The sequence below is a fragment of the Gigantopelta aegis genome, chromosome 2 (genome assembly GCF_016097555.1).
Source record: "Gigantopelta aegis isolate Gae_Host chromosome 2, Gae_host_genome, whole genome shotgun sequence".
Classification (NCBI taxonomy): domain Eukaryota; kingdom Metazoa; phylum Mollusca; class Gastropoda; order Neomphalida; family Peltospiridae; genus Gigantopelta; species Gigantopelta aegis.
This window is the reverse complement of record NC_054700.1, coordinates 21191333-21204372: the sequence shown is the minus strand read 5'-3', so window position 1 is coordinate 21204372 and position 13040 is coordinate 21191333. Positions and strand designations below refer to the sequence as shown.

Below are 13040 nucleotides of genomic sequence, written 5' to 3'. Positions count from 1 at the left end.
TGATTAAATTTATACGTGATTTGTTTTAAAATAATATATTTGTGTTTGGTTAGCTTACAGTTCCATTTGAAGTATTTTTTCGAGAGTGGAGTAAGCAAATATTAATTACAAATAATTCAAGGGATGTTAATTTTTAAACTTTTTATTCTTTGTAAAAGTATTTTGTGATGGAGACATAGGAACAAATTAAATAGCCTACTTGCCGACAATACCTGGAATCTAGCGTAACTATAGTTGTTGTTTGTTTCTTTGTTTGTTTGTTATATATTTTTGTGTTTCTTAATATGTATGAGTGTTTGTTTTGTGTGGGTGTTGTTCTTTGTGGGGTGTTTCTCGCTTGTTTGTTTGCTTTTTATTATTGTCTTTTCTGTTGTTGATTTGGCTTTTTGTCAGTTATTCCAGTTTGGCTTGTCATAAAAAGAAAAGGTAAATAACTAAAAAGTATTATGTTTCATGTAATTTGTTAAACCCTTGGTCAATATATACATAAAACAGCAATTATACTTACCCATAGCGAACAATGCCATGTGCTTCATGGCTATTGCACTATTGTTCTATCAAATGAGGTTGAACTTGGGAGACATTTTTTTTCTGAAATAATGCATCCTCTTAGCATTAGTGAAAGCCTTCCGAACAAAACGCTGGATTGGTAGTCCTTGAACCGTTCCCCACCCGAATCAACCCGTGAATGCCGTTGACATACCTGTAAACTGCCCTTGGAGCAGTAGTTTGTAATCCAACAAGGGTACTCCTCGTCCATGCAGATCCCGACAAAGTGATTTACGTTCTCGTGCGACAGGTCACGCATCTGGAATCACCAAAGAAAAGGATTATTTGTTTGAACACATCACAACATAGTTACAGTTTAGTCAACGGCTGGTAGGTGTCAGCAGAGGGTCTAAGAAAAGAAGGCAAACATCCAAATTCGGGCTGAATGATGATTATCATCATCATCATCATCAACATCGCATTGATGATGTTTAATGTCATCATTATGACAATGACATTGTCATCATCAGCACCACCACCGCCACTACCAACACCGCCGCCACTACCAACACCACCAATACCATCGTCATCATCATCCTGATCATCATTATCACTACCAGCACTAGCACTAGCACTACCACCACCACCATCACGACGACAACGACGACCACCACCACCACGACGACCACCACCACGACCACCACCACCATGAACATCATCATTACTACCACCATCATCACCACTATCATCATCATCATCATCATCATTATCATCACCATCATCATCAACATCTCATCATCAGTAACCCAGCTACTTACCGCTTTGAGCTCGACCTGGTCGTTTCTGGACATGGAATACTTCTTGATGTCCCCGAGTTTACAGATGGCCACCGTGATGCCCTTGTAGAAGCCGATGGCTGAGAAGATCTGGTTGTCCGCCTGACCTCCCGAGGCCTTGGACGGCTCGTTGGCCATCGAGATCTGAGTGTGCATGCTGATCTGTGGTAAACAACACACAACATGGATACAAAGAAGATAGAACAATATCTTAGTGGAAATTGCATGTTTAGTCAGATTTGGTGGCAAAGGTAATGCTTCAATAATAATTTATTAAGATGTAATGAAGATATAGAAGCTATACATGCAGGTAGAATTGCAAGTACAGAGAGGGAAAGAGAGAAAGAGAGAGAGAGAGAGAGAGAGAGAGAGAGAGAGAGAGAGAGAGAGAGAGAGAGAGAGAGAGAGAGAGAGAGAGAGAGAGCGAGAGAGAGAGAGAGAGGTGGGAATGGGAGATAGAAAGTTATATAGACAATGAAGCAGGTCACAGTTACAAAACAGAATGGAGAACACTTCAACTGTAAATATTTTAAAAACCATGATAGGCTTACCGTGCTTATGCTTCCTGTGAGTCGACTTTTGCTGAATTTAATATCCTTCAGATCTATTTTCCACAATTTCTTCTCAAGGTCTTTCTCAAATTTAGAACGCCTAGAATAAACCAAACAAAATATATTTCTATTAAATATATTGATGACATTAAAATCTCGCTTAAGCTTAAAGGTGCTACGTCAAATTCAACTCAAAGTTACCATAATGGCGGTTCCCGCCAGAAATAATAATTAATGTTTGCTTTGAAAACAAAGTTTATACCTAGAGACTATAAAAAAAATTACAACCAAGTCATTCCATTTACTAACAGAAACAAATGTATCTTAGGGAGGATCATGAGTGTGTGGCACATACATTAATGAGTGATGTCACTGTTTTATGAGTACACATTCAACACACTACGTTTTTTTCCATAATTCTTTGCAAACAACTGACAAAAGATAGTGGCCATGCTATATTTAGCCAGTGACACTAATTATTGGGGAACCCCTTCTTGTCGTCCAGTACAAGACTTAAAAATTATTATTATTATTGAGTTAATTATGGAGGGATTATTCGTGGGATCGATCATTTTGTATATATTTATTACAAATAAATGTGAAAATAACAGGATATTGTAGTTTCATCTTTGACACAGGACACAGATAATGAGAGAGGAAACCTGCTGTCGCCACTTTATAAACAACTCTTTTTTCGATTAGCAGCAAGGGATGTTTTATATGCACCATCCCACGGACAGGATAGTACATACCACGGCCTTTGTTACACCACTTGTGGGAACAGAAATAGCCCAATGGGCCCACAGACGGGGATCTAGATCGATCGCGCAGCAGGCGAGCGCTGTACCATTGAGTTACGTTCCGCCCGCTTTATGCGGTAACTTCAAAATACAGATAAAACCATGCTGGTTTGGGGACATCATGGGCAGTTGGGACACGTGGGGCTGCTACATGGTTTCTGTGTGTACGTACCTATACATAAAGTATCCCGCCAACGTTATGACGATCACGGCGACAGAGCTTAGCGAGCTCGCAACTATCGTGATGATTTTCTCTACAACAATAAACATTTACAAAAATATACCATTAAGAAATCTTGTAGCAATATTTCTATCACAAAAATAATCAATACTTAAAACATATTTTAGTTGAAATAAAATGTTAATTGTATTTATTGAAAGAAAAAGGAAAGATATGTTTTATTTAACGACAAAAAACAACAAGATTTATTTACTATTGTATGGCTTCGAACATATTGTTAGGGACCATACAGTCAGGGATAATATATCATACAACCTTTGTTAAACACGTTAGGACGAAAACTAGCCCAGTGGATACACCGACGGGGATCGATCCTACATGGATTACGCATCAATAATAATTTTAAAATAATAATAATAATAAATAAAATTATTATCCACATAGTTCAAGATAAATAATGATTCCACGTGCACAGCGAATGCCTTTGAATATAATCATTTACACTCGCGTGTGAGTCGTACTGATTTTACGAAACTCGTGTTATGATTCATGTATTACCCTCGCTCTCGCACGGGTAATACAATAATCCTGACACTCGTTTCGTAAAATCAGTACGACACACAAGCTCGTATAATAATCTCTATATAATAATAATAATAATAATAATAATAATAATAATAATAATAAAATAATAATAATTAGTTGTCTTTCTGAAATGACTGAATTACACTGAGAGAATTGTGGAAGTTTTGGAAACTCACGTGACTGACAATGTTCATTAAAAAATCCACACACGGGGATATCTGGTGGAGGTTTACCGTCCAGTGTCTGCCAAACAATGGGCTTCATAATGTTGATTTTCTACAAAAAAAGAAAAGAAGATAAATAAATCATGCGTTTCCATAACACCATCCAAGAGTTTTATTTATATTTCCATCCCCTTTTCATTGAAATCACTAAATTCAGACTAGCACTCGGTCTCTCCGTAAGTCTGTCCTTCCATCCATACATCCGTCTGTCCATCCATCCATCCATCCATCCATCCATCCATCCAACCATCCATCCAACCATCCATCCATACATCCATTTATCCATTTATCCATCCATCCATCCATCCAACCATCCACCCATCCATCCATCCATCCATCCGCTCATGTATCCATCCATCTATTGGTCCACCTATCTGTCTCTGCGATGTAGTGGTTAAGCCATAGGAGTTGAGGCTGGTAGGTACTGGTTTCGTGTCGCACCTGAGGCAATCGGAGATTTTTCATTCCAGTACTAGCTTCAACCCAAAGAGAGTGCACAGCTAGGCTCAGTGGGAAGGTGTTGGGGCACATACTCCGAGTTTTACCCCTTCATGACTGTGACTGTGGTTGGGTTTATTGAGTGTATGATCCCCACATGGGTGATGATTTCCCGGCAAGCACTGCAGGTTCTGCGTACCCCGGCCTTGGGTGATACCGAGATAGCTCAACTGACTGCAAGCGTGGAGTACGGCTCTGTCAAGTAGTACCATATGGAACGGAAATAAACTAATGGCACCCCAGCACGTATCAAATGGGAAACACTGCGGCTTCATCATCCACCTTATATATGATGTCCTAACAAAAAACTATTTGTCTTTGTGTCATATGTTTGTGGCGTATTTAAGAAAAGAATCTTTGCCTGTCCATCCAACTATATGAGGTCGTGTTGTTGTTTTTCTGCTACCGTTTCCCTTCGTTCATTTCGTTTCTTTCTTTCATGCTATGTTTCTTAATTTACACAACTGAGCACTACTGTTTAAAATAATTCACACGGGAATGTTAAACGTACCTGCCCGACGTCACTGGATATCTTTACTTCTATAGCAACGCTGAAGTTGTCTGCCCCTGGTTCAAGGTCGAACACCCAGTAGTCGGGTACTCTGTCGCCGTTAGAATCAACTTTTACGTTTCCGGTTATTCCTGAAGGTATGAATAACTCTTGTATTAAGCAAATATAATTTTAATACCTATAGAGAAATTTGAGAGGAGTCAGATTGTTGTTAATATCTCTGTCTCTCTGTCTCTCTCTCTGTCTCTCTCTCTCTCTGTCTGTCTGTCTCTCTCTCTCTCTCTCTCTCTCTCTCTCTCTCTCTCTCTCTCTCTCTCTCTCTCTCTCTCTCTCTCTCTCTCTCTCTCTCTCTCTCTCTCTCTATATATATATATATATATATATATATAGTAGTCGTTTTCGAGTTGAAAGACGCTATTTTATAGAGTGCTCAACCGTGTGGGAGCCAGATATATCGTTAAAAAGTGTATGTTTTTCTCTACATGACAGGTACAGAGTCCACAGAGTCCATTACGTCATCAGCTTTCCGTTGACGGTGTAATTAAATCTACATCTGATGAGTGAGAGCAATAATTCAACTCTCTCACGAAACAAGCCTGTCATGTAGAGAAAAACATACACTTTTTAACGATATATATATATATATATATATATCTTTATTTATCTCGCTCTGTCTCTCTTTCTCTCTCTCTCTATCTCACTATCTGTCTCTCGATATCTTTCTCTCTTTCACTCCATCTCCATCACATAAAACGCAATGCAGTGTCGGTAGTGGATGTGTTTTGACAGACGGATAGACAGACATATAGCCAGACAGATGGAAAGACGGAGAGAGAGCGAGACAGACAGACAGACAGACAAAAGGACAGACATAGAGATATACAGATAGACCGAGAAACGAAATACATTTTACCTCGAAATGATTTTCCTTTAGCCTTATCAAACATCAGCGTGCCGTTCCTATGGTCGAGACCCTCAGCAAGAGTTTCGTTCAGAATGAGCAGGTACAGATACACGACGTCGTGTAGGAAGGCCGCGTAGTCGGACCCCTACAACATAGCATTGGTAGGAACTCACGGGTCTTGGAACATGTCAGCAACTGGTATTATATTAATTCACCTTTCAACTCAGGCTCTGCGCATACCATCTGGAGTTGGGGAGCAGCAGATTTAGATTCTGATTTCAGAAATGCGTGACCTAGTCACGGTTGAGGGGGCGGGCCGTATCCCAGTGGTAAAGTGCTTGAATAATACGCAGTCGGATTGAGATCGACCTCCGTCTGTGGGCACATTGAGCTATTTCTCATTCTAGCCAGTGCACCACAACTGGTATATCAAAGGCCGTGGTATGTGCCACCATGTCTGTAAGATGGTGCATATAAAATATCCCTTGCTTCAAATGGAAAAAATGTAGCGGTTTTCGTCTCTAAGAGTTACCAAATGCTTGACATTCAATAGCCGATGATTAATTAATCACTGTGCTCTAGTGGTGTCGTTAAACAAACCAGACAAAACATTATCACGGTTGCTAACTTGTCATGTTGACATGTTTGAAGAACACAACCAACAGGATGCAGACAGATGCTGCAATATGTGTATTGGATTTAGCTCAGTCAGTAGAGCGCCCCTCCCCCTCCCCGGGATGCTTAGGTTCGAAGTTCGAATCCCAGCGATGGACAGCAACCAGTGTCTCATGACTGGTATACTAAAATCCACGGGAAAGTGTATATACACAAGACCCCTTGCTGCTAATGGAAACATATATTTCATCTAAGGCCATGCCAGAACTACCAAATATTTGACATCTAACAGAAGATGGGCAATAAGTCACTGTACTCTAACAGTGTCATTAACAAAACAAACGTTTTCTCTATTCCCCTTTCTTTAAAGGGACATTCCTAACATTTGTACTAGGTTAAATTTCATTTTATTTCCTCAAATATTTTTTTTTTCGTACGTACGAAATTATTTGAAGACAAAATCCAGTTTTGGCTTCTTACAAATATTAAGACAATCAGAAACACATTGAATATACAGACACTGATACGCTAAACAAGAAAATATATTTAATATGTAAGTAAGTTTAATCATAGAAATATTTTATTAGTCGGAAAAATCTTACAATGCAGCAAACTCAGGAATGTTCCTTTAAAGTTGTTTCGATATATTCATATGCGTTTGCGTTGAAATAGCTTCTGTTGGTTTCATATTGCTATCGCATACATCGACACACAAATATATCGGTGTTTATGACGCATCAGCAAAGTCATATGCATCTTGATATATGGAAACATAGCTTTATTCAGAAAACTAATGACAACAACTGAAAATAAAGAACTGAATACCTTCTTCCCGGACAGCAGCGTGTAGTTGTAGTTCCACGGTTCCTCGGCCATCTTGACTGGAATAAGAGATTTAAACGCCTCTACTTCCGGGCCTGACATTTCCGCGACGGTTATCTGTGGTGAATTTGAAGTTTTATATAAACATTTCGAGTCACATTTTGAAAATTGACAATTTAAACAAGTTAAATATATACATATAATATGGCTGAATCTAAGGAGAAAAATGTTAATGTAGCTGTTAAAGTATATTTCCGTTCGCGACTGGCTGTCAAAACTGACTGAAAGGTGTTGAAACATAGACCTACATGTTGCTTTTGTTGTTTAATGATTTTTAAAATTTAATTTTTAAAAAATTTGTGTGTGTATTTTTTATTAATTATTTTTGGTTTATGTGTGTGTGCTTTTGTATGCGATTTGTGTGTGTGTATTTTTCAGTTCATTTTTGTGTACGTTTATATGTGTGTGTTTTATATGCGGTGTGTGTGTGTGTGTGTGTGTGTGTGTGTGTGTATTTTAAATAAATGTGTGTGTGTGTTTATGTGTGCGTGCTTTTGTATGCGTGTGTGTATGTGTGTGGGGGTTGAGGTGTGCGTGGGTGTGGGCGTGCGTGTTTCAGAGGCTGAAAACAAATGAAAGTATATTCGAACTAAACCAACCTGAAAGACGTGGGTGTAGGCTCTTTTAGCAATGCTGTCGTCCTCGCCCCCCGTTATCCATGGCGTTCTCACATTAGGCGCCGGGAGGTGATCGGGCAGGAAAAATACGTAACTTCCGTCCATCAGACCAGCATGCACTGCGCGGAGCAGGATGTTCCGGCGGTCTTGAGCATTTTCAGTACACAATATCACAACTGAAATATCAACCTAATGTTTAGTTTTAAAGATAAAACAAATAACTAATTAATTTAATCAAGATTTTGTTTTAACAATAAAAGTGTTGGGTTTTTTTGTTTGTTTGTTTGTTGTTTGTTTGTTTTTGTTTTTGTTTTTTTGTTTTGTTTTTGTTTTGTTTTTTTGTTTGTTGTTGGGGTTTTTTTTGGGGGTGTGTGTGTTAATCTTTCTAAACGTTTATCCACTTCATCTTTAATTTCATAGACATTTCTTTTAATCGTCTGGTTTAGTTCACTGCCTCAGAAATGTGTTGTCAGCGTTGGGGATCCGAGTTCAGTACCTTACATATTGCATCTAACAGACATACATTACGTAATCTTAATCTGTAAACAATATAACATATCGACTGTAAAATGAAAAAGAGTGAAAACAAAGTGGAAATCAAATATAGACATTACTAAACAAAATATGTAATATAAAAACTAAATGTCTCAACTGTAGCTATATTTTTGGACCGTAATTTATCTAGACATCATATCTTAACAATAGTGTCTCCACGAGTACTGGGGTACTTGGGCGCGGGCAAGACTCGAGTCCGTTCACAGAACTCGAGTGTAAGTAAGGACGAGCACTCTCATTTAACTATATTAATTTAACGTCGTTTTGCCATATATTCTCCTCCGGTTACATTATAGGGCTATGAGACATAGAGGGAACACAAAAGTCGAATGTATGGAATGCAATAAAATGGCATGATTTGGCGCTGGAATTAAGATGCATAAAGCTAGTTTACTTTATACCTTATTCTCATTATCACCTAGCAAGAGTCGGGTACTCGGGTCCGGGTCGATTTTGATCCTCGAGTACTCGAGTCCAAGATTTCGGGGGGAAAGTGCAGTAATAAATTCTGGATTGTACACTAGTTTAAACAGCATTTATGGCTATACCATCACGGCGTTTTTTTCGTCTTGAAACGAATTTTATATAAAATTTTATATTGAAATTAGTTTCCGTCATACATCGTAATTCACCCAAATCAATTCGTATACCCTCGGCATAATCCCGAATGTTTTCAAATTCTTTTCAAATCACTGGCATGCTTTTGCAAGTAAGGTTTTGATTGGTCGAATGAAAGGTCAACTGGACATGAGCTCCAACGACGTGCTGTTAGATCCACAGGTAATTGCAATTAACAAGTGGAGCTAATTTTAATTAGATTGGATAAATCCATATATTTACTTACTTCTCCCTCTTTGCTTGATTCTGTTTATCATGATATCAATTTCCTTGAACGATATTCCGTCATCAATAATAACCCAATCAGCGACCGTTATTCCGTTTGCCCTGAACGTTGTGTCTGCGGCGCGCGAGGAATAGTCGCAGAACACTCTCTTTTGGTCCGTTTTGCGTCTCGAGATGATAACGACTCGCTTCCATTTGAAATAGCCGAATAGCTCGACAAAGGCATTGCCCATCCTGTTGAAAGGGGGTCCCAGACGCACGAGGGTGTTGTATGTCTTCTTGTTCGACAAAGACGGGTCGCTGGATGCCTGGGAAAATATTGGCATGTTCCAGAAGGAGGCTAGAAGACCGGCTGGGATTGTTGCTGAAAAATATATATTATGAGATATTTCAAAAATTTAATTATATTTATAGAATATTAAACAGGATTCCCATTTCGTATCATGTTTATGTCCCGAGGGACATAAACATGATACGAGATGGCAGCGAGTTTAATGTTCTATTTCTTACCCATCTTAATTTATATCACTCAACTCGTTTAGTTGACGTTCCTGTAAGGTTGTAGTGCGTCAATCGATGACGTCATACTTGGACGTATCACTTTGATATGTATCAAGATATGTTTAACCATATATGTAATAAAGGGTGATTCTCTTTTCTTAAAATACTTTTTGTGCAGTTGAAGAAAAGAACATACGCAATACAGAACATTGAAGTTAAAATTAATGTTTGCTGTGTTTAACGACACCACTAGAGCACACTGATTTATTAATCATCGGCTATTGGATGTAAAACATTTTTTACATTAGTAGCAAGGGGTCTTTTACAATCAGACATGATAGCACATACCCCGGCCTTTGATATACCAGTCGTGGTGCACTGCCCTCCCCCCCCCCCCCCCCCCGATTTCTACGGAACTGGGTTGACACGCTTTACTGCATTGCGTGTTGTGTTGTGTTGTGTTGTGTTGTGTGTTGAACATGTTGACCCCGAATCAGCATATTAACAGTTTACCAGATGTTACAAGAGAAATCTGTGAACAGATATTGAGGTTAATTGAAATAATGCATGGACCATGTCGACAGAACAGCTAACACTGACTTGATTTGTCTGACTACACAATGCAGCATCTGGTTACATGATCCAGGTTATCAACGGCTTGTTGCTACGTCCAGCTACACGCCAACTTTTTACCAGACGGAAATGTGTGCCCATGACGGGTGTGCTTGGACCTTTTTGAAATATATGCGTGTAAGAGACACACCAACATAGCCGTGGTTTAAAATGGGCTGAGCCGTCTTTAGACAAATATCTGTTTAGTCCCCCTCCCCACACAAATAGTTTGTGACGTTCTGAATGGGTTTATAATATACATGTATGCAAAAACGAAAACGTTTGTTTGTTTGTTTTGTTTGTTTTGTTTTGTTTAATGGACGCCACTAGAGCACATTCATTTATTAATCATCGGCAAGTGGATGTCAAACATATGGTCATTTTGACATAGCCATAGAGATGAAACCCGCTACATTTTCCCATTAGTTGCAAGGGATCTTTTATAGGCACCATCCCACAGACAGGATAGCACATACCACGACCTTTGATATATCAGTTGTGGTGTACTGTCTAGGGCGTGAAATAGCCCAATAGGTCCACCGACGGGGAACGATCCTAGATCGAATGCGCATCAAGCGAGCGTTTTACCACACACACACACACGCACGCACGCACACATATATACATACATGTATATTATAAGCCCATTGAGAACGTCACTAATAAAAAGAAAGGGGCGAGACGTAGCCCAGTGGTAAAGCGCTCGCTCGATGCGCGGTCGGTCTAGGATCGATCCCCGTCGGTGGGCCCATTGGGCTATTTCTCGTTCCAGCCAGTGCACTATGACTGGTATATCAAAGACCGTGGTATGTACTACCCTGTCTGTGGACTGGTGCATGAAGTGGCGACAGCGGGTTTCCGCCCTCAATATCTGTGTGGTCCTTAATCATATGTCTGACGCCATATAACCGTAAATAAAATGTGTTGAGTGCGTCGTTAAATAAAACATTTCCTTCCTTAATAGAAATACTGATGAAAAGAAATATAGGATCACACCAACACTAACTGGAAAGAGTGACTGCAATAAAAGGCGTGTTACGGACATTCAGTCTCACATTACTGGCATTTAGTCTTACATTACTGACATTCAGTCTCACATTGCTGACATACAGTCTCACACTACTAGCATTCAGTCTCACATTACTGGCATTTAGTCTTACATTACTGACATTCAGTCTCACATTACTGATATACAGTCTCACATGACTGACACACAGTCTCACATTACTGACGTTCAGTCTCACACTAATGACATAGTCTCACAATACTGACATTCAGTCTCACATTACTGACATTCATTTTCACATTACTGACATTCAGTCTCACATTACTGTCACCCAGTCTCATATTACTGACATTCAGTATCACAGTGCACCTTTGTACTGTATTGTATTGCACATTACGACGTTAATAGTGATTGAACTGTGGTCTACAATACCAGGTATTCCCTTATTTATTTTTCTTACACACCCGTTGGTGAGAACACCATGCATTATTTTTGATAATACATGACTTGTTAACACACGTACGTGTATTAACAATTTCAAGACATAAGACTGGCTGCTTCTAGGTGGTGGCCAGGTCACCAGTGTCATGCAGCCAATGAAACATAAAACGGCGGAAATAGATTACATTGTGACGTATAGTCATCCTGACAATCATGTGTCTCTGACGCGTACGTTAGCTACAAGTGCAACGGCTGTAAATAACATTTAGTAAAAAAAGATGTTAAAATTTGCTTAAAACCTGATTTTTTAGGATATGTAAGAAATAGAATATGCATCCGTGTCCGTTAGATACCATTTATCTCACAACTCGTTGTTTAAAACCGTTCGCTCGTTAGATACATTTTAAGACAACTCGTTGTGAGATAAATGGTATCTAACGGCCACCCATGTATCATTTTTTATCTCTCGGTGTCTTAAACATCAGACACTTACACGTTGAACATGGCGGGCCAATAAATACGTCTACGTCATAGACGTCTCGCAGGTACACAGTGTTACCAGCGCCCCCTAGCGCACTGCACTTGTCATCCCGCCAGATTACCCTGTAAGCAAATTAAAAACAATTATATATAGTAAAAAATTAAAACAAAAACATTTTAAATTACATAATCATCTAGTATCTCAAGTACCTCAAAAATGCACGTTATGCTCCTCGGTCTATATGGAAGATGAGTTTCACTAATTACTTGATATGTCGTAAACTTAAGCATAAAAAGATCAATGTATTTGAAGATAAAGTATTTTGACCCAGTGTTGTTACATTCAAACAGCTGGTTAATATCTAAATGCTGGTGCATTAAGAAAATTGTGCCGCCTTTTTTTTTTTTCTTTTTTTTTGTAAAGTCTGTTACATCTGAAAATCTGCTATATTATATTATGTATTCCTACATATTTTATATTTTGTCATCTCGATTGCTCACTTTAGTTGTAGGTTTGTAATAATAATAATAATAATAATAATAATAATAATTTAAAAAATAGTTTTCACTGAATGGTGACCTTGAGCATAGTAAATATGTTTTCCGATCGGTTCTGTGTTCATGGCAAACTTCTTGATTCCAAATCAAATACCCCATCCGCAGTGGTGACTAGGTCATCTTCATATGTGTCATTATAGTATTATCACATAAGATGATTATACAGATCCAATCACAGCCCCGTGTTGCAGATACATAGTCTATTTTAGTAATAGGGACGGGACGTCGCCCAGTGCTAAAGCGATCGCTTGATGCGCGGTCGGTTTGGGATCGATCCTCGTTTGTGGGCCTATTTCTCGTAACAGCCAGTGCACCACGACTGGTATATAGAAGGTCGTGGTATGTGGTATC

At 38.9% G+C, this 13040-nt stretch overlaps 1 protein-coding gene across 2 annotated transcripts in view; it reads right to left on the bottom strand.

Moving 5' to 3' along the window:
- The window catches only part of LOC121382651 (atrial natriuretic peptide receptor 1-like), a 34921-nt gene extending 22534 nt beyond the window's left edge, over positions 1 to 12387 (bottom strand). Inside the window, exons 1-11 of one of the 2 annotated variants that reach the window (XM_041512186.1) lie at positions 12145 to 12387; positions 9093 to 9455; positions 7676 to 7869; positions 7020 to 7133; positions 5589 to 5724; positions 4676 to 4806; positions 3619 to 3718; positions 2849 to 2930; positions 1877 to 1976; positions 1308 to 1487; positions 704 to 808 (exon numbers count right to left, since the gene is read on the bottom strand). In XM_041512186.1, coding sequence (XP_041368120.1) covers positions 704 to 808; positions 1308 to 1487; positions 1877 to 1976; positions 2849 to 2930; positions 3619 to 3718; positions 4676 to 4806; positions 5589 to 5724; positions 7020 to 7133; positions 7676 to 7869; positions 9093 to 9417 — 1467 coding nt within the window. In that variant the 5' untranslated portion in view covers positions 9418 to 9455; positions 12145 to 12387. Of the gene's footprint in view, positions 1 to 703; positions 809 to 1307; positions 1488 to 1876; positions 1977 to 2848; positions 2931 to 3618; positions 3719 to 4675; positions 4807 to 5588; positions 5725 to 7019; positions 7134 to 7675; positions 7870 to 9092; positions 9739 to 12144 lie in introns of those variants that run through there. The other variant, XM_041512193.1, reaches the window with a different exon arrangement.
- Between the last annotated feature and the right edge of the window lie 653 nt (positions 12388 to 13040).